General features: G+C 39.4%; 1 protein-coding gene across 3 annotated transcripts in view; it reads right to left on the bottom strand.

The window, feature by feature from the left end:
- DSCAM (DS cell adhesion molecule) overlaps positions 1-22,520 on the bottom strand; it is a 731,493-nt gene that overhangs the window by 259,284 nt on the left and 449,689 nt on the right. For all 3 annotated transcript variants that reach the window (XR_011997624.1, XR_011997625.1, XM_072740401.1), the window contains exon 9: positions 2,302-2,580. Coding sequence is in view for 1 of the 3 variants with exons in the window: in XM_072740401.1 (XP_072596502.1) it covers positions 2,302-2,580 (279 nt within the window). In the remaining 2 variants the exon portion in view is untranslated. The remainder of the gene's footprint in view (positions 1-2,301; positions 2,581-22,520) is intronic.

The following is a 22,520-nucleotide window of genomic DNA, read 5'->3' as shown; positions in this document are numbered from 1 at the left end:
ATATATGAAAGGTGGATCTACTCTTAAAGATTATTCTTTAATTGGGATTAATTGGGGCCAGAAAATAGTTATCAGCATTTTCTTAAGACTCTTAAGAGACTCTATGGTTAAGTCTAGACTGAGGATTACTGTCCCACATTATCTTGTCCTTGGCTACTTCCCCAACCACTGACCTGCTTGTGAAGCACATTCCCTTTTTCAGAACTATCTTCACTCATTGGTGATTTACAGAAGCTTATTTGACATATTTGAAGAACAACCACATGAAGCCACTAATCAGATTGTGATCAACCACATCACCCCAGATGGGTAGGTTCAACTTCAATTCATCTAAGCTCTGCTTTTGGTCAAAAAAATCTGGTTACCTTCCCTGTAAGGGCAAGCGATACAAACAGCATGCATGTCCATTTTTGTCTAACAATTCTTTTCCCTGACTTGCAGCCTTCAGAGCAGATTATTCAGGAAATAGGCTGATGTACTGCTTTGCCCTTCACAAATAACAGTAAGAGTCAATTCCTCTTATAAGAAAACATTTGGGAAATGGATACTACATTGGCTCCCATTTTTATTTGTCTTCAAAAAATGAGAAACAGATTCATGCATTCCTATTCTTATACTCAAAAGCACAAGGTAGAAAGAGAAAAAATGTCACTTGTATTTTTAGTTTGTATGCGACTGAAAATATATTTTCTTACTCAGGGAAAATCTTTTTTATAAATACAAAGTTGGTTTCTTTATATAAACTCTAAGTATGCTTCAGTTTCTTTTGTTGGCAAGTCCACAGAAAGTACATTACTCATCATCCAGAAGAGATGTCATGAGGACAAGGTCCAAAGATTAAGAAAAGACATAGGAATCTGCTGCTCAAGAAAGAGTCTGCTCAGATCTATCAACTACCTGGAAAATAATGGAAATCAACCTCTCCCAACAATTACTCTGAGAGTCCAATTATGGAGATTTTAAAATGCAAATAATCGACATTAACATAAGAATTTAATTTCATACAATTACTTTTGCAATGCAGGTGAGAACTATAGTAGGAGATGAACACATACAGCTCTTACAGAATCATAAAATCACATGTCTGCGGCCAAGAGACTTTACAGAATAGCAGCAGCTCATTTTGCAGATAAGTAGAACCTTCATGGGGATTTGATGACTAGAATACAGATTTGAAATAAGAGCAATACTTACATTTTAGATGCATCAAGTTCCCTGACAATTTTATCTACAAGCTACACCACCCTATTTTAATTTTTAAATGAGTGGTACCTCACTTTGTTTAATTTAATAAATGTTGTTATAGCCTCCTAAATTAATGAGAGGTCTAATACTTAACAGAAGGGCAGAGCAAAACATATTTCTAAACTGAAACTAACTTCACAGTTCTAAAACTAAAAAAACACAATAAGCTACTATTTGCTATGTGTCAATTGTACTTCAGTAAAACAAATTAAAAAAAAGTTATTATTTTATGAATCATCAGAAAAAGTGTGATTTGAGGGGCACCTAAGTGGCTCAGTTGGTTAAGCATATGCCTTTGGCTCAGATCATGATCCTGGGGTTTTGGGATTCAGCCCAGCGTCGGGCTCCCTGCTCAGCACAGAGTCTGCTTCTCCTTCCACCCCTCCCCCTGCTCATGCTTGCTCTCTCAAATAAGTAAATTTTAATTAAAAACAAAGAAAAATTGTGATCTGACAAAAAATATTTGACAAACATTTGTAAAACCATCAATCTAAATAATAATATTATAAAAAGTGCTAAATAGAGTAAATATAATACAGTAGGAGCTCATGGAATTTATGGGTTAATGTAGGGAAAGCCTAGTTACTAATTAAGTCCTACTCAAACTTCTTCTAGCACACATTTCTTAGGTGCTAATTATTTGAGGCTTCATGTTTTAGGTAAATAAAACCTTGGTTTTGGTGTTAGTGGAGTTTGTTGTTGGTTTCTACAGTTGTGGGGTTTATTTTAATGGGATTTCAGCAAATTCTATGAATTCTAATTATTTTCAAAAAATTTTAAAAAATATTTTATTTATTTATTCATGAGACACACACACACACACACACACAGAGAGAGAGAGAGAGAGAGAGAGAGAGAGAGAGGCAGAGGGAGAAGCAGGCTCCATGCAGGGAGCCTGATGTGGGACTCCAGGATCAGGCCCTGGGCTGAAGGTGGCGCTAAATGGCTGAGCCACCCAGGCTGCCCTATTTTCAAATTTTTTCAAGTGAACACTCTCTGTGAGCATTGTTGAATTTAACCACATCAATGCCACGCATCCTGTGTCCCTCTCCTTACCTCTCACAATCAGCTGGCTTTGGTGCTCCACAGCCGCTGCCTCATTCCGGGCTATGCAGGTATAATTCCCATTGTGCATGAGGGAGAGATTGGAAATCCGTAAGGAGCTCGTGAAGTCAATGTTGTCGATGGTCACCCCAAGGCTTGCTGGGATTGGCCGGCCATCCTTCTGCCAGGTGATTGTGATGGGTAAGTCCCCTGAGACCACAACACATGGGATAAAGACACGCTGTCCAATGGAGAATCTTGGAAACTCAAAAGGCTGGATAAAAGGTGGAACTGAAAGAAAGAAGAGAAAACATAATAAAGATGGCAACAAACTGCCCACATGCTTTACATTCTCTTTTCCTTCAGACCTCATGCATGACATTGAAAGGGGAATACAGTCACTGCTATAGCATGTAAATACATGAACTAGAAGATTTGAAATTGCACTATCCTGTTACTTGATTTTTCTCATCGTTCTAAATGAAAATCATGGCTTAATTTGTACTTCAGCAAACATGCTTAATTTATTTCGATAGACTTTTTAAAAATAATCATTTTTGAATGAAAATATTTCAGGCTCTGCACTCTTCATGTAAATACTGTGAAAGAGACATTTGGATTTGATTTTCCCTTAGATGCTTTTGAAAATGATGTATAAAAAACGATTTCTTTCCTGCTCTGCTAATACTAGCACAATAATTTCCATTCCCCCTTTAATGCATTCCATGGCTTGCTAATAGGGATACTTTAAGCCTGTTCAAAAAAGAGATTCTAGTTTCAGCATTAAACATTTTTTTTTGTAGGACTAACATCCAACTAATAGCAAATGTTAATGGAAAAAGACTTATTTTATGTTAGGATAATCACATCTTTACTCTGTACCCCTCAATTTTACACAGTCCATGTGCATGACCTTAAGTTATGCACTGATCCATGGCCAGTTTTCTGAGTTGCTGAGATGTGTTGCTAATGAGGACAAGGTTACAGCCTTCAACTTGGCCAGCCATGGACACAGCCAAGCCCAGTCTGGAAAGCTCTTTTCTGATTTAATTTCCCTGATAAACTGCTGTTTACCTTCTTGCCTCAGGACCACTCTTCTTCAATAACTTCCTAGATGTTCTCACAGGTTTTCAGAGTCATAAACTGTTAAATTGGAGCCAGAGAAGCCAACTTTGAATCCTACCTTTGTTACTTATTGGTTGTGGGGTCATGGGTGAGTTATCGATATGCTCTTCCTATCAGCCCTAGGGGGTTATTATGCACAGGGTCACTTTGCAGATGGAGAAACTAATTCTCAAAGATATTACTTTGCCTTTGGCCATAAAACTAGTCCACTAAAGAGTGAGAGCTCAGATCTTCCCAATTTTATTTCATAGACTTGGAAAGGTGCAAGGTTGTAAACTGAGATTATTAACCATGCAATAACTTAATATGAACCAATTATTATACCAGCTGATTTTATAGAAGGAAATTATTAAATAGAAGGATATCTACAGAATTTGTTCACTATATCAATTGTAAGTACATTTCAATTATCAACTTGGGGGAGATGTAAGCGATCAACCTGTGACACATCTGAATGGAAACCATTCATTGAGCTCCTGGTACGTGCTTGATGACACTGTGTGTGCTAGGCACACAGCAATGAACATAATATATCAGTCTCTGCCCAGTGGAGCTTTCATACATAGTCATAGGCAGCAGCAGATGTCAACAGAGCAGATCTGTGGCTATTCTGCTATTTAATATTATTATTACTACTACTATATGCTTTCAAAGGCATAGGAGCTAGGACACAGAATTGCAAATACAGCCTGTTAGAAAGACTAGTGAATAGATGGCTCAAGTCAGGTCTTACCAAAGAAACCAACAAACCAACCAACAAAAAAAAAGTTTAAGGTGCCAGTGCATTCAATGTCAAAACTGCTGACAGCGATTCTCCATGCAAATTTAGAGCTTTGAATCTGCAGTGCATTGATTGCATTGATCTGACACCGGGAGAAAAAGATCTTGGGTTGTGGTGCTACCTGGTGCTGGTAGAAAAGATCAGGTTGGATTAGGCCGTGGTTATTCATAGTTGATATTAGGCAGGGAAAGTGACAATTTGTAGCAAAGTGCTTGGGTTTCTCTAAATGTTGCCCCAAATGGCATAAATGTTTACTACTGGTATACATATTATTAACACTGAATAAACTATCCTTTTTTAAATAAAAAAGTAACTAAATTTCCTCTTGTTTGGTTCCTTACTCATCAAAACTTATTGTCAGTCTCCTCAGACAAACCTAGGAACTTACTGGCTATCTGAATTGTAAATCATATTTCTTTTAAGATAATAACTTCGGACCCAGACTACCTGGGTTAAGTCCAGCTATGCTACTAACTAAAGTCTTTAACTCCCCTCTGTGTCCCCTCCATTTCCTTATTGGTAGAAGAAAGGGGTTTCTGTGAGGTGTGAACAAGTTAGCAGGGAGTTCAGGAACTTCCAAGGACACTTGCAAGCAACGAATCCATTGCTTAGTGTTGGCTTTATTTTATGAGCTTTTAAGGTGAGGAAAAAAACAAAACAGTTAAGTTGAAAGATGAATTGGCAAGGGAAAGGACTCCATTTCTACCAGTTATAATAGGGAGAAGACAAATATAAGGACATACTTTCTATTTCCCAGCTCAAGAAAGAAAGACCTAGCATATTCTCAATCTATTTAATAAGAACACAATATGTAGGATGTACACTGATTATTAATTATAAAACTGTCTACTTTTAGAGCAAAAGAAAGTTCTAGAATAGGGAGATCAGGTGCATGTTACTTTCAAGAACAGAAACAAGAAGTAGCTACCAAGGATTGATTGATTGATTGATTGATTGATTGATTATTTATTTATTTATTTATTTAGTGGGTGCACATGAGTTACGGGGAGGGGCAGATAGAGAGAGAGAGAGGGAGAATCTTAAGCAGGCTCCATGCTCAGCATGGAGCCAACCATGAGGCTCAGTCTCAGAACCCTGAAATCATGACCTCAGTCAAAGTCAAGAGTTGGATGCTTAACCGGCTGAGCCACCCAGACACCCCAAGAATAATCGTGATTTAAAAAGAAAACAGAAACAATTATCATTTCAAAATTTCTGGACTTCATTGGTTTACAGAACTCTAAGGGATATAACTGTAGTCCCTCGAGTACGTTTCAGAAACTTGAAACATAGAAAAACACTCCTGAAGAGCCAAGCCTAAAGACGCCATCTCCAAGGCAGTGAAAACAAGCACTAGAAAGCCCATGTGCTCACTCTCACCTGTGCTGCTCAAAGGACAGTCCTTCCATTCAACACTGTGTTTTAAACTATCACAACACTCAGCTGTCTCATTCTTAGCCTAAACCAGATGCCAAGAATGCAGACATACTCAGGCAGGCTCAGTGAGAAGGCACAGTTAGCAAATAAGAGGGCAAGTGACCAGGCGTAAACCTTATAAAGAGTAGACCCAAGAACACAACATGCACAGCAGCTGGGAGACACTGCCCTTAACCGCCAGCATGTTCACAATTAATACATAATCACAGTATGTAATTAAGTGTCTAGTTATATACTCCAAATCATAAGTTATAGTGAATGTATTATATGGAAAAATATATATCTGAAATATTTTAAAATACAGCCAGCCGAAAGGCACATGCATAGCTGAGTCAGTTAAGCATCTGCCTTTGGCTCAGGTCATAATCTCAAAGTCCTGGGATCCAGCCCCATGTTGTATCTGGCTCCCTGCTCAACTTTTCCCTCTCCTTTTGCTGCTCCTTTGCTTTTGTTCTCTCTCTCTCTCTCTCTCAAATAAATAAATAAAATCTTTAAAAAAAAGTTAATAGAAGAAAATGCAGCCAGTCAAGAATACTGCATCCAGCAAAACTGTAATTCAAAAATTGAGAAGAGACAGATTTTCATAGAAAAACAAAACAGAGGGAGTTCACCACTGGGGCTGCCCTATAAGAGATGCTAAAGGAACTATTTCAAGTTGAAATGAAAGGACCCTAGGCTATATAACACAAGGCCATATGAAAGTATGCGGTTCTCTGGTGAGAGTAAATATATGAGCAAATAAATATAGGATACTATATTATTGCAATTTTCATGTGTAAATGCACTTTTAATTCCTGTATGGAATTTCTCTTATTTAATTTCAACTAGGCAACATATAGTACATCATTCATTTCAAATGTAGTGTTTAATAATTTCTTAGCTGCATATAACACCTAGTGCTCATGGCATCAACGGTCCTCCTTCACGCCCATCACCCAGTGACCCCATCTCCTCACCCACCTCCCCTCCACCAATCTTCAGTTTGTTTCCTAGAGTGAAGAGTCTCTCATGGTTTTTCTCCTTCTCTGATGACTTCCCATTCAGTTTTCCTTCCCTTCCCCTATGGTCCTCTGCCCAGTTTCTTTTATTCCACATATGACCATAAAATCTATGAAACTCTGTTAATGGCTATATATCATGCAGAAATGTAATTTAACATTAGTAACATAAAACACTGAGGGGTGTCACTATAAAGGAAAATAATAAAATATTTTAAAATATATTTAAGGAAAAAAAAAACTATCCGAAATAAAGATTTCCATGATTAAAAAAAAAGGATTCAGTTAGAGGGAAAAGTCATTTTCCCAGGATAATGTCAGAATCAAGTTTGTTATTTGTTGTTTTTCTTGCCACATTACATCAGGATGCACCTTTTAAAATGGAGATTAAGCCATCAGACAGATTTGTGGATTATATCACTTTTCATCTCACTATCTCCAGCACTTTAGCCATAAACACATGTCTGGTGTATACATTGATTATATTTTCTTTTTTTAAATATTTAATTAAGGGATCCCTGGGTGGCGCAGCGGTTTGGCGCCTGCCTTTGGCCCAGGGCGCGATCCTGGAGACCTGGGATCGAATCCTACATCAGGCTCCCGGTGCATGGAGCCTGCTTCTTCCTCCGCCTGTGTCTCTGCCTTTCTCTCTCTCTCTGTGACTATCATAAATAAATAAAAATAAAAAAAATAAATAAATATTTAATTAATTAATTTATTTGAGAGGGACAGAGAGCAGGAGCAAGGGGGAAGGGCAGAGGGAGACTCCCTGCTGAGCAAGAAACCCTATATGGGGGTGGAACCCAGAACCTTGAGATCATGACCTGAGCCGAAGGCAGATGCTTAAACCACTGAGCCACCCTACGTGCCCCTTAAATTTTCTTAAAGGTCCCCAAATTGTATATTTTACATTCGTTAAGTTATAGAATTGAAGGCAAAAAGTAAACCAAGTGATTCAAAAAACGCTTGTAAAAACTTTGGTAAAGTCACACTGCTCCCTTTATATGGTTCATTAGTACACCTCTTAAGGTAAATCCTCTGAATCTTGTTGACAGCGAAGGCTTGTAATATCACAGGAGCAGAAATCTGGAATGTGACCTACAACAGGTTGGGACTTAACCTTCCTACATGAAGCATGTAAATATCTGCTAAATGTCACTAATGACCAGGTTCGCTGATTTCATTTCCCTTTGCTTGTGGGGCTCCTCTCTCCTAGGCAGTTGGGAACTATGAATGCAGCCAAACGTTAGTTTCTACTCTATCTCTTTCTAAACCCTTAACAAGAATGTTAACTCAGGGTAATACATTTCTATGTGTTGTCTCTCAAGAATTAATTGTATATTCTTCACAGGGGGGGAAAAAGAGCTTTTATTTCTTCCCAGGGGGAAGTATGACATAGAAAAGAAACATGGGTTGGGTGTCAGCCAAACTTGGGTAATTTGCAGTGTTTACTTCATCCACTTTCTCTAAGTCCGCAATTTGATTTCTTCCTGCGTAAAGTGATGACAAGGAACATAATTCATGAGTGTTGGTGGGGGCTTCACATAACACTCAGGCATAGGGCCTAGGGGTGCACAGAAGATGCTCAGTTTGCATTGCTCTCTTTCCTCTTTCTACCTTTTTTTTTTTTTTTTTTGTCCCAGAGCCCACTGGGAAAAGTCAAATACATTACATGGATGTTGACACACACAGGGGCTGTGTTTGTACCACCATATATAATTTCATTAACTCCACATTTGTCATCTCTTCTCTGATGGTACTTCAACGCCTTGGGGCTCCACACAGTCCTCTGGTTGATAGCTCCTGATCTCAGACTTCTCAAGGAGCCTGCCTCAAGCCAGTCTTCTGGGTTACAGCAATGGGTATTCTCATCTTCCCAATTCCCTTTTCCCCATTCCATCCAACAAGCTCTCTCTTTTTATCCTTCAAGAAGTTTTCCTGTTTTATATCTTGCCTGCTTCCCAAAGTCTCCAAAAATTGTATCTGTGAATAGTATCCATTATGGGAATGCAAATCCCATGGCTGATTTCTCAGAGTTCAGTTCCAATTACACATGCATCTTCGGTGCCTGTCCTCCACTGGATATACCCAGGACCCTCACAGGCTTACAGCCCTATTCTGTCCACTGAAATGGACGCTGTGCTCTAAAATCATCAGGCTGATGAGCATGTGTGGCTTGTGAGTTGAGCACATCATTCATCTGTCTCTCCACCCATAAGACCAGTTATTTGTCCAATTCTGCTACTTTACAACATGCTTTAGATTCCCAAATTGTCAATTACTAGCCCTATGCTGTATAGTTCTCTACTCTGTTATCACAACATGATTAAACTCTCTTCTACCCATTCCAAGAGCCTGCTGTTCAAGATTGTACAGTGGAAAGTATCACAGGATGGATGGCATGTGAGTATGAGTATAGCAGTCTGTGCACATGCCTATTTCCTTACGTAGAGTGACCAAAGAGGCAGGAGATGTATTGAGTCTACCTATACTTACCACAATTAGTGGAAAGAACAGTGCCTCGTACATCTTAACCGCATAACAGTTTTTGAAAATACCTTTTAGAGGTGACAATGAACTTGTGTTTATACTCTGAACATTAGACAAGCCTGAATTTGTGAACAGAAAGGGAAATATATCCAGGACATAATAATAACAAGATGATAAGGACAAAGGTGAGGCTCTGTTTCACAGTTTGATTAGTGTAAGAGCTCAGGACTTCTAACTTGAAGTCCCATTGAGCCATCTCTCCTCCTACTGGCAGGGTGAGTTGGGTAGATAAAGTTAGACCTAGCCTTGCTTATTTAGGCATGGCCATCTGGGCCAGTCGAGAACTGCTATGTGAGCTTGATCTTTTGAGCCAGAGCAGCTCCTGAATCACCATGAATTACGTTGCTGGTCCTAAACCTGTGTCTGCTGGAGAAGGACCGGCATGAGGCAAGAGAGACAGATACATCTGTATAGAATTAGAATTAGGTTTATTCAATTATTGGTATGGTAAATATAATTTGAAATTATTTTTAAGCTAATTAAATGAACCAGTAATATATTCTCAGGAATAATAAATGTTGCCACAACCTCTGCCTCTTATGGGTGTTTATAAACAGATGAGTGTTTTATAAAAGTTTATGAGTTCACAGATCCCACGGCAAAATGATGTGAGGGTGGGTGCCTCATTCATTGGAAAAATTCATACAACAAACCAGAAAGGAGGTTAAAAACCTGAAGTAAGTAGTTCAGCCATGTGCCCCCTACTGATTCTATGCTGGTAGAAACCTCATTTCTTGATGCCCCGTCCTGGCCTTCGTTCCTATTTCCCTGATGTACCTACCCCTCCACTCCGATGTCAGCTCCATGCCACTGATTCCCCAATCTACCAATCAACCAAAAGCTCCTTCTCAAGCTTCATGCCTGATTGTTTAGTTGTCTGCTACTCTCTTCATCTTGATGTCCCATAAGCATCTCAAATCCCGAACCAAACATACGAGTTTTCCATTAATCTAAGCTTCATCTTTCACATTCTCTTTCTGTCTAAAAACCTCCTCACTGCAAGAAGCTCAGAAAAAATAAAAGCCTTGCTAGTTGTGCATTTGTCTTCTCTCCAGCCACTAGCAGTGGGCTGCTATGTCTCTTCTACTTCATTTCTCAATATCTCCTGCTCTGGCTCCTTTTCTTCCAAACACACAACCACCACCTTTTATTAAAACTTTTTCAATTGCACCTAATGAAGCTTCCTAATTTTTTCATCTTTCTGCATTCCAATCCATCTTATGTACGTACTTCAACAATATTAATGTCTTGAAACACAGCTGTAAGTCCCTCTGCTCACGTCCCTCCTGACTCCATTATTTCACCACTTTTAGATGGTGAAAGCAAGCAGAGGTAACAAACGCCGCAAGATCTGAAGCCTGTCTCTATACTGACTCATCCTGCTTGCCTCCACTGGGGATTCTTTGTTTCAGTCTTATTGACTCTGAGTGTAAGGAACTCTACCCTTCCCCGATTACTGCCTCTTCCCCATCTGGACCTCATTCCCACCCCTACCATCTTGCGGCGTGAACACTCAACTCATAGGTTAGCTACTTTGTAGACCTCTTCAGGCTCCTTTGAGACTCAACTCAGTTTCTCTTGGAAACTTTTTCTTGACTCCAGACTTCCCATCCCACCTCACTAGCAGAATGGTAGATGTCATCATCTCTATTTCTAAAAGATCTCATGCACACATATTTCTTTGATGGTGTTATGTTGAAATCAGTGCTTTCCTTATTCATCTACCCACTGCTCTCTCACAGTGAGCTGAAATATTTCTCATCCTGTGCTGCTTCCTTTTCAAGACATCTACTACCTGCTGCTATGAAGTAGTTATTTATCTGTAGGTTCTCCTACTAATTCCAGCCCATTAACAGTAAATGCACATATATTACCTGAATAAATTAAAGAAATCACAGGAATCAAAGAACTAAAGAGGTTCTCTGGCTTACAAATAGTTTTGATGACAAAAGTCTACTTCAGTTAGGTGACCATCATACACAGTGAACCTTTTCATTTCTCTATTTAAAAAAAGATTTTACTAATTTATTTATAGGGAGAGTGAGAGCATGGAGGGAAGGGCAGAGAGAGAGGAAGAAGATGGCTCCCTACTGAACAGAGAGCCAGACACATGACTAGATCCCAGAACCCAAGATCATGACCTGAGCTGAAGGCAGACAGATGTCCATCCAACTGAGCCACCCAGGTGCCCCCCTTTCCATTTCTTATTTGAAATATTGAATTAATGTCATTATAGAAAGTGGGAGCAATTTAAGGAAAAAATTTTTAGGGAAAGTGTTTAAGATGCATATCTCTAGCTGTTTGGCATCTATGTAAGTGGTAGGAGTTGATGCATATGGAGACATGTAGCTCAGATTCTTTTTCAAGAAAAGATGTGTGCCCCAGAGTCTGGGAATGATGTCAGGTAGTACCCTTCAGTTATCAGCCACTCTGAAGACTGTTCCAGCTGCAGAGATCCACTTCACGAGGGACATGCTCTTTCTGGGGTGACCTACCTCCAATGACTGATCAAGGAGGGCAATTCTGTCGCAACGCAACAGTTCTGAAGGACTCTTCTTTCTCCAGAGCTCCCTGCAGGGATGCTAAGTCTGTCCCCAGCCTGTACCACAGCTCATCTCCTCCCTGTGCCCAGTCCCTCTTCTTTGCTTTCCTTCCACAGCATTGATTGTTGGAGTACTCCTTGATAAACACCTTATATACTAAACTCTCTCTTAGAGAGAGAGAGTTTTCTTCCTGGAGAACCAAACCTACGAGAATTTGCGTCACCAAAAGTGAAAATTGATCTACTGTCAATAACAAAACCAAATCTATTTGTAAAACTGCCCATATATGCTCCATCCAACCATCCATCTCCCCAACCAAGCAACCATCCATCCATCCATCCACCCACCCATCCATGTTGTTTTTACTCATTTCAGATTATGACCAGAGGATAATCATTGTGTGTGCTGGGTTCTCCTTTATTAAGACCCTTATGCATCTGATTGACAATATCTTCCTATTCTCCTACAGAATAGAAATATTCTGTCATTGATAGAAGCAAGGAAAAAAATGTTTGAAAGTATAATTTTAAGATTCTGGGGCATCTGAGTGGCACCCAACTCTTGGTTTTGGCTCAAGTCGTGATCCCAGGGGTTGTGAGAATGAGCCCAACATTGGGCTCCATGGCCAGCGGGGAATCTGCTTCTCTCTCTCTCTCTCTCTCTCTCTCTCTTGCTCTGTTTCTCCTTGCTCATGCTCTCTCTCTCTCTAAAATAAATAATTAAATCTTAAAAAAATTTACTGCTCATTACCTTTAAAAAGTCTGTGTTTATTTGTTGGTTGGTTGGTTAGTTTGTACTTATTTAGGTGTCCCACATTCAGCCAGTGTCCAGAACTGAAATTTTGTCTTTCATACGGGGTTATGCATATTCATAAGCTCATTAATATACATCAAACAGAACTAAAGTGAGTAAGAATTCAGTGCTAATATTGGAGTCAGAGCTCAAGGACTCCCAAAAGGCTCAATTCAGAAATACAAGAGAGCATGACAAATATAAATAATAACACACATATGCACGAGTGCCAAGCATATACACACCCTGCTTGCACCAGAGAAAGGGTTCCTAGCAGGTGGAGGCCTAAAGTATAAGGTCCCTAAGCTGAATACTAGCCAACAGAGTAGCTCAGTTGACATAAAACATGGTGTAACTTTGGAATAAATCAGGGACAATAGTAACTATCTCTTCTATAGTGATTTTTGAAACAAAGTGTTTTGGATGATCAGATTGTGAGACCCATAGAGCCATAAATATGACAACATAAGTAGATAGGTAAGAAAAATAACTTTTTCTCCCCAAATTGTTTAAAATTACAAATTAAGCCCATGGGAGAAAATACAATTAAAGCATTCTTAGGAAGAAAAAAATCCTTAAGGCACAATGTAGAATTATAATGAAGAGAAAAAGGAACTGTTGTTCCCATCAGCTGGAAAGTTACAAATTGCACATAAAGAAGAGGAAAGACAAATTGCTTAGAATTTGTGGGGGTAAAACACTAAAACTAACTCTGATAAGGTGACAGCATTTCCTTCAAAAGCACTTTCAAAAAGCACGGGTCACTTCTGCTATTGTCAACCAATGGTTGTCAACCAGTTCTGTGGTGTAAGGACCTGGATGGTTTCCAGAAGAGATTCTCATCCCTAGTCATGAGAGATGTTTCTTCATGGAAGGTATTCATGGCCATAGCCATATCATGCTGAAATGAATCACTTCTTTAACATTTAAAAAATGATGAACAACTTGAGAATTCATGAGAATTTCTGCATTTAACAATTAGAGTCACCTTGGACTGAGGAGGATGCCAGGTTACTTTCCCCTTTCCCCCACGCAATAATGTGTTTATACAGAACACTTAGTATAAAACTGAGCCATCTTCTGACATATCCAAACTAACTGGCATCTCTAATATTTAAAAGAAAAGCTATTTAAATCATGGCATCAAGAAAATGCAACCTACAATATCATAGAGGGAGACAAACCATCAGAGACTCTTAAATCTAGGAAACAAACTGAGGATTGATGGAGGGGAGAGGGGGAGGGGGAGGAAGTAACTGGGTGATGGGCATTAAGGAGGGCACGTGATGGAATGACACTGGGTGTTATATGCAACTGATGAGTTATTGAACTCTACATCTGAGACTAATGATATACTATATACCGGTTAATTGAATTTAAATAAAATGAGTAAAAAAAAAAAAAAAAGAAAGAAAGAAAATGAAACATAGCTCAGGTCTTGCTAATCCAGGTGGAGAAAAGACTCATCCAAATGGGCTTCAATTACTTTGTGTTTATATCGATGGAAGCAAAGCCATGTGACTCTAACCAGCGGGGATGACAGTGAGGCTACATGACAGGGATAAGAAAGATTCGTAAAAGCACTGGCATTCATTTTAAAACTTAGCTCATTTTTCCAAGTAGCTTTTTTACAAGGATTGTCAGTAATAGCATGTTATTTACTTGAGAAGTATTTTCCATGACACTGACTCAGAAAAGGTCACCCTTCTTTAGAAGCTTGGTTATTAATTATAACTGACTTCAAGTTGCTGCATTTCTTGAGCAAAATGCTGAAATACAGGGTGCCTGGGTGGCTCAGTCAGTTAAATATCTGACTCTTGATTTTGGCTCAGGTCATGATCTCAGGGTTTGCGAGATGGAGTCCCAACCACGCCAGCCTCTGCACTGAGCATGGAGCCTGCTTGGGATTCTCTCTCCCTCCCTCTTAAAAAAAAATACTGAAATACGTCATAGTGAAACAAGGGTATAAAAAGGCAGTTACACTATTTTAATTAAGCCCTAAGTCAATTAAGTTAGTTTGATAAATTTCAGGGCACTGAATTAGCGATGTAATGAAGGAGCAATATCATTAATTGCCTAAAAGAGACAAATAGTATATTTGTCCCTCTGTATTCCATCCACACAATATTCACATCAGTATAAATTTGCAGAACTGATTACATAGACTGCTGTCCGTGCAGTCAGGCCAGCTATGGAACTGTGCACTCTCCGCAACTTTTTCAATTTCTTCATGGTGAGGATTCAGACTAGATGAGTTTTAGCACTAACATGTTCTGAGTCTTTGAGTGAATGATGCGGAGTGAAATCTTCCAGGTGTTGTTATCATTCCTAGACACCTTGAAAAACTCAGGTCTGTAGAACCAGGATATTTTGTGCCCATGCTTAGATTAATACACATAACAAGCAACTAGTTCTTTCTTGAATAAATTAACAAATTCTGTGACTGAATTGAATAATTAGGACAAAGAACCTCATGTGTGTGGAAATATGATGAGAAATATATTGATGACCATTTAGTATAAACACATATTGTAAACCTAACTATTAGTCCTTGAATGAGTCTATCTGGTACAGAGGAAAGGTAGAGAACAGGAAATAGAGAATAAATGGAAACTATGGGACTATCGATATAACTAATATCTAAAATAACTTTTGACATAAGATTAATTAAAATAAACACACAGGTGTTAGACATGTTTCAAAAGTCATACACATACACTAATAGAAATTGGATTCATTCAACATTGTAAAACAAAAGGCTACAGAAAACCAAGAGTTGAAGAAATGGGGAAAAAATGGGATCCCTGGGTGGCACAGCGGTTTGGCGCCTGCCTTTGGCCCAGGGCGCGGTCCTGGAGACCCGGGATCGAATCCCATGTCGGGCCCCCGGTGCATGGAGCCTGCCTCTCCCTCTGCCTGTGTCTCTGCCTCTCTCTCTCTCTCTGTGTGACTATCATAAATAAATAAAAATTAAAAAAAAAAGAAAGAAAAAAATCTACCATGCACCATTAGGTATTTATCCAAAGGATACAAACATAGTGATTCGAAGGAACATACACCCCAATGTTCACAGCAGCAAAGTCCACGATAGCCCAACTGTGGAAAGAGCCCAGATGTCCCTTGACAGATGAATGGATAAAGATGATGTTGTATATTTATATAATGTAATATTACTCAGCCATCAGAAAGAATGAAATCTTTCCATTTGCAATGATGTGGAAAGAAATAGAGGGTATCATGCTGAGGGAAATAAGTCAATAGGAGGAAGACAATTATCATATGACTTCACACAGATGTGGAATTTAAGAAACAAAACAGATGAACATAGGGGATGGAAAGGAAAAATAAAATAAGATGAAAACAGAGAGGGAGGCAAACCATAAGAGACTCTGAACTTAGAGTTTAGGTAATAAACTGAGGGCCACTGGATAGGAGTGTGGTAATAAACTGAGGGCCACTGGATAAGAGTGTGGTGGGGAGATGGGGTAACTGGGTGCTGGGCATGAAGGAAGGCACTTGATTCAATGAGCACTGGGTGTTAACATGCAACTGATGAATAACTAAGCTCTACCTCTGAAACTAATAATACACTATATGTTAATTAAAATGAATTTAAGTAAAAATTTTTTAAAAAAAGGAAAAAAATGCCTAGAAAGATGGGTTTCTCTGAAAGGAGACAGACACACCTGTCTTCTCTCCCAGGGATGTGAGAGATGGTTAGCTGGAAGGCAATGACTCACTGTTCTACTCCTTTGGGAGCTTAATGGAAAAAGAGGAGAGTTGTCCAGTGCTTCCCTGGAGGGAGTAATGTGACCAGGGAGAAAGGGGATAGCTAGAGAAGGCAGATTTGCATCCAACAAGAGGAAGAGCTGTGTGGTGATCATGAATCAGGATGGGCTCAGAGCTTGGAGTGGGGTATGCACAGACCGTGTGCAGACAGAGTCTAGAAAAATTCAGGTACAGTCTAGGGCAAGGCAAGTATTACATGGTAGTCTCATGTACGTGAACTCTACATTCATTTATACCCTCTGGCTCTTTGTACCGTCTCTTCATGCTATATTGGCATCTCTCATATATTCATTTATGTCTATCTATATATGAATATAATACACATAAATATTTATTTGCACATGACTTTAACCCATGAATATATTTTACAGTTACATGTAAGTAAAATACACAAATAGCATTTATGTCATTTATCACATGTGCACAAACATGTATAGTTGTGTTATATGCCAATCTACATAAAAGATCCTACTGTATGATTTTGGATCATTGAAAAAAGGTTTTTTTTTTCTTACTTAGAATATCATCAGAACATTATTGCTTAAGCACTCCCTGAGGGTCTTTATCTATGCGTGTGTGCATGGGTGTGCACACAAGTGTGCATATTTGCAAAGAGATTGATTGTGGGTTAGGCAGCAGAAGTGCAATAATTTTTGTCATTCTTTTTTTCTCATCTCTACTTAATTATTTCCCTCTCCGAGTTCCCATGTTTAACAAGCACAAGTATTGCAAAATGTGATTTCTCCTACTATCATAATTTTAACTGAGTAAAAACCAGCATTCTTTCACTTCAAAATAAATCCAATACACAATCTTCTTCTTTTCCTCTACCTAGAGAAAAACAATGTGGGGTATTTTTTTTTTTTAATTAATGAAAGTTTTCCTTGAAGAAAGGTACCAGCTTAATTTTCCAGAATTAGAGGGGAATTACAAGGTCTTCTACCTCCAGGACAGACCCATCTGAAGAAGACACTCAAGTGGATTTCGGAGCTCAATTCTGACATCCTAATGAAAGCAAAGCAGTTCTCTCTTGTAGGAGCTCGAGAGTGAGAGCATGAATCCTCAGCCAGGGGAGTAAATGCAGCCATTGGACCCATCAATCAGCAAGGAAGGGTGGTATTTCAGCAAGCAAGGGTGGTGCAAGTCCTCCATCTCATCAGCCTTCCTCTGTCACATTGGAATATTAAATTAACCTAGAGAGTCTAAATTCCCAGTTGAAATCATAAAGTCCCACAAAAGGATTACACATTTAACGTCTTCCCCTACATTCCTTTACTAGATCTGTTTCCTTCCACATTATTCATAATAGGAACGATACCTTCCCTACGTAGTTGCTGAAAGTCAATACAAACATTTTGTGAGTGACTACAGTTCATGGCCACACAAGACCCAGCAAACAGGACCCTAAGTTAAACACCGCTCAACTTTAAGGTGGCACTTGAAGGAGAAAACTAGCTTGAAACGCCACATTTTCTACAAACAGTACTATCAGTGACTGAAGGAACAGGTGTAAGGGACCAAGAGAAAGGAACATCATCCCCGGCAGAGGGAGGTTCTGGGCCTGGTTGGAACAGCAGGGAGGCTGGTGGTGCTCTAGCTGGTACAGCAAAGGAGCAAGAGTCGGCAATGGGAAGGGGGATTGGGTGGCGCTGCCAGAGTTGCCTCTGTGCACAGAGCTCTGTCTCTGCCCAGGCCAAGCAACATCAGCTGTCAGGAGCTCCTGAAGAATGATATCGTTAGGCCGCAATGCTCCTGGCCGCTCACTGAGAGAAGGGCACGGAGCCCTATTTTTAATTCAGCGTTCACCTCCCCAGCTGCAGCCACGGCCACACTGCCAGGCTGCCACAGTCACAGAGCAGGTGCAGCGTTCGATAAAGAGCCACACCGGAGGCAGGATCTGCATGTCAGATTGTGCAGAGGCTCATCCCTGTCAGGCAGCAGAACACAAAGGGTCCCTACGGTTTAGTCGGAAACGCTGCCAATGACACCTAATTCTTCCCTCGGTTTGGAATCAGGCATGAGAAAGCTGCATGTTAAGTCAGGAAGGGAAAACACTACAAGTACTGTGCTGAAATGAAATATGAAGGAGCTGATGTTTGTGATCGCTCTTGCTGTGTTTCGAGCATCATCATCTCATCTCATTACTGGCAAACATTTATTTAAAAAACTCACGAAAAATAATTCCAAAAGCTTGATGCTTCTCAGACACTCTTGACTACCTATAGTGTCGACTGCCTCTCTCTACTAATGTGATCTCTCCAAGTCTGTATTTCAGAGTTTTCATGGTCTGGATCCAGAATGCTGATCCTGATGCTTTCAACCAAACCCTACCTTCCATACACCTCATCCAAGCCACTAACACCATAGGTTCCCTGTCTCAGGCTCTCCATCACCCAGACCAGGACTTCTGAAGTGGCCCTGGGTCCTCCCCGACCCTCATTTTCCAAATCCATTTCCCCTTTTACTTCTCATCAGTGTCACTCGGTCTCATTCCCTTTCTTAAATGAAGCTCTCAGTAGCCTCACACCCTTTTTTTTTTTTTTACATAATCCTTTTTTCTTAACTTTTTAAGCAGCCTGCTTCCTGTGTTCTTTGCCTTAATTTCTCCTCACTTCCCTCCTGGCTTCCCACTGCAATGCAGATTGCTTTTCTAAAACACACTACAGGGTGGTATTGGGATCCAAAGATGTGTATTTGAATCCTGAATACGTTACTGGACATCTCTGAGCAAGCCTCCTGCTTGCTCTTAATTCTGTTTTCCTGCTTATCCTTTATCTACATGGCAGAGTCACTGTGAGCATTAATTAAGGTCACACATATGAAAGTGTTTGTAAACTATAAAGTTTTATATAAATATAAATAGAAGGTGACATTTTTATGTAGCAGCCAATTAACTTTCCTGGCAGTGCTGGTCCCTAGCAATTAAAACACTCAATTAGGCACCACTCAAGTTCAATATGGCACCTAAAATGAGGGAAAAAATGCTCTGAAATGTGTTAAATATAACCCTGCTTGTTAAATTGAAATAAAGTAAAAAAAAAGGGGATTTTGACTTTCATTTCTCCCAACTGGTTTGAAAGCAGCACAATTATGCTTCTGATTGGTTAATATAACTCAGAACTGCTTAAGGTTTAGGCATTATCAATAATTAACAGGGTATTTAAATCGATCTTTGAAGGTTTTTTTTTTTTTTTTTTTTTGCTACAAAATAAGCAAAGGGCCAAGACTATTAGCAAAAAAGACACAACTGGAAAATAGAATTGTTTCCAAATATAGTCTAATATATACACACTCACACACACTTACATATAAACTCACACACAAACAGTGCAGCATTTAGTGTTAACAGAGAACCCCCTGGTCACGAGATGAAAAGGGTGTCCCCCCGCCCTTTGTGGCATTACTGACGGAAATGAGTGAGTCCACTTTCCAAGGAAGCCAACTTATGAGCCATCGTATTTACTATTCTGAAATTATCTAAATAAAATATTCACTGCACAGTCTCACAAGAAAAGTAATCGAGCTCTATTTATATAAATATTATAAGAACAGACAGCCTTCCCACCCTGATTCGCAGAGAAAGGAAAAAAAAATCCGTCTTCTCCTCTAATTCAGTTGATTTCTTATCTCTTCCCTTATCATAATCTTTATCATAATTGAAATCAGTAAGGGTTATTAATTTTTTAAAAGCATGGATAGACTACAATCCCGACCACTGGAGTGTGGCTTAATTTGCATATTTCATCTCAAAACATTTTAAAATTCAAATGTGTATGTTCAGAAGTCATTCTGGTTACAACCTTTCTAACGACATCTGAGTAAAGGCTAAAATTATTCATGGTGTATAAGTTAAAAGTTAAAAGTCATCTTAAGCAAGAAATGGAAGTGGTATCTTAAGCTGAATTACTCGATTATCTTTGCTAGGGGGCAAAGATGGGAACTATGACCGATGAATCAGTAAATAAAAAGGTGATGTCAGGTGATATACAGGAACCCAGACTATTTTTTGTCACCTGGGAAGTCCCACACATGCTTACACAGGGTTAATGCTGCCCATTTAGCCTGCAATTTCCTCTTTAGGTGTCTACAGTTTCATCTGTCAACACAGAAAAGATGAAATTAAATAAATGTAAGATAGAATACTCTGCAGTACTGAGAGCCAACAACTGTATTTAGTTTAGAAAATGTTCCTTTAAAAAAAAGATGATTTATTTATTCACGAGAGACACAGACAGAGAGGCAGAGACACAGGCAGAGGGAGAAGCAGGCTCCCTGCGGGGAGCCCGATGTGGGACTCAATCCCAGGACTCCGGGATCATGCCCTGAGCCAAAGGCAGATGCTCAACCACTAAGCCACCCAGGAACCCCCAGAAAATGCTCCTTTTAAAACATTTTTTGAAGCAAAGATTTTCCAAAAGGATATGCTCTCTCCTCTGCCCAGATATCTGCAGAAAAAAATTATAGACATCTCATCAACACCAACTGAACACAGTTTTTGGCAAGTTCAGAATTCCAGGCTTCTTGGCAAACCCATCGTTAAAGTCTTTCCAATCAAATTTTTGTTATTGTGTGGTATTCCCATAAAGTGGGCTCCATGGAAAGATGTAACCTGTCACCTAGAAGGCTACTGCTAGAGACTTCCAGGGATGTCTCTAGCTTTGCTCCTTTGGTCATTGTAGGTTTCATAGGGATCTGCTCGGTTTCAATGTCATCTTGCATTTAGAGGGCTTTCTACTTGTCTGTCTGATTTGGTTGATTCACCTGACATCCTCCTTCCATCTGGCCCTTTCCTTCACATTTTCTTTCTTTTTTTTTTTTTTCCTTTAGAGATTTTATTTGAGACAGAAAGAGAACACAAGTGGTGAGGAGGGGCAGAAGGAGAGGGAGATGCAGATGCCCCACTGAGCAGGGAGCCTGATGCAGGGCTCGATTCCAGGACCCTGAGATCATGCCCTGAGCCAAGGGCAGATGCTTCACCGAGTGAGCTCCCCAGGCCACCTCCCTCACACTTTCTATCAGTGGTCTCTGATTGGCTTCCACAGTCTAACATGAGTCTTCTCATCCCTGGATTTGGTTTATTTGGATAGAATTTATTTTCTGAGGTGCTGATCGGCTTGGGGGCCTTTCTTTATTGAGTACATTTTACTATGTAAAATGAATACACATTTAGAAGTTTTGAAAACAAAACTATCTGATTAAATTGTTCCCTAAAATGATGGATACTTTGGTTATAAGAGCCAATAAATTCTCCTTTTGGGTGTAAGCTAGTTGGAGTTGGTTTCTGCCACTTAAAATCAAAAGGATCAAGGTTAATACACTGATTTATGCCGGTCTAGAAGATTTTTAAAATAAAAGTGAATAATTCAAATGATTTTTGTTTGAATTCATTTTTTTTTCTAAACTTTAAAATATTTGTATCCATTTATCTAACAATCATAACTTCTGGCAACTTTTCCTGAAAGAAATCATCTTACAAGTAGATAAAGAGAAATGCATGGAGAAATTCATTTGACACATTATCCAAAATCGTTAAACCTTAGAAATAATTGAAATGTTTAGCACTGGAATAGATATTTTCTAAATGTAGTCTGAGACCCTTAAGAGCTTCTGAAAATATTTTCAGGGGTTTGTAAGAAGATAACCATTTTCATTGTAACACTGAGATATTATTTACTTTTCTCATTGGCTTGACATCTGGATAGATACACAAAAATAACAATGGGTAAAACTGCTGGGGCCTTAGCACAAATCATGGCTGTGATACCAAAATGTGCAAGTCATCACCGTGTTTTTTACCATCACACAATTCTAATTTTTTTTTTTATTTTTTTAAATTAATTTTTATTGGTGTTCAATTTACCAACATACAGAAAAACACCCAGTGCTCATCCCGTCAAGTGTCCACCTCAGTGCCCGTCACCCATTCCCCTCCAACACCCGCCCTCCTCCCCCCTTCCACCACCCCTAGTTCGTTTCCCCGAGTTAGGAGTCTTTATGTTCTGTCTCCCTTCCTGATATTTCCCAACATTTCTTCTCCCTTCCTTTATATTCCCTTTCACTATTATTTATATTCCCCAAATGAATGAGAACATACACTGCTTGTCCCTCTCCGATTGACTTATTTCACTCAGCATAATACCCTCCAGTTCCATCCACATTGAAGCAAATGGTGGGTATTTGTCGTTTCTAATCGCTGAGTAATAAAACCAGTTTCAT

This window comes from Vulpes vulpes, chromosome 15, assembly GCF_048418805.1.
Source record: "Vulpes vulpes isolate BD-2025 chromosome 15, VulVul3, whole genome shotgun sequence".
NCBI classification, from domain to species: domain Eukaryota; kingdom Metazoa; phylum Chordata; class Mammalia; order Carnivora; family Canidae; genus Vulpes; species Vulpes vulpes.
Note: the sequence above shows the minus strand (reverse complement) of the source record. Positions and strands in the feature narration are given on the sequence as shown.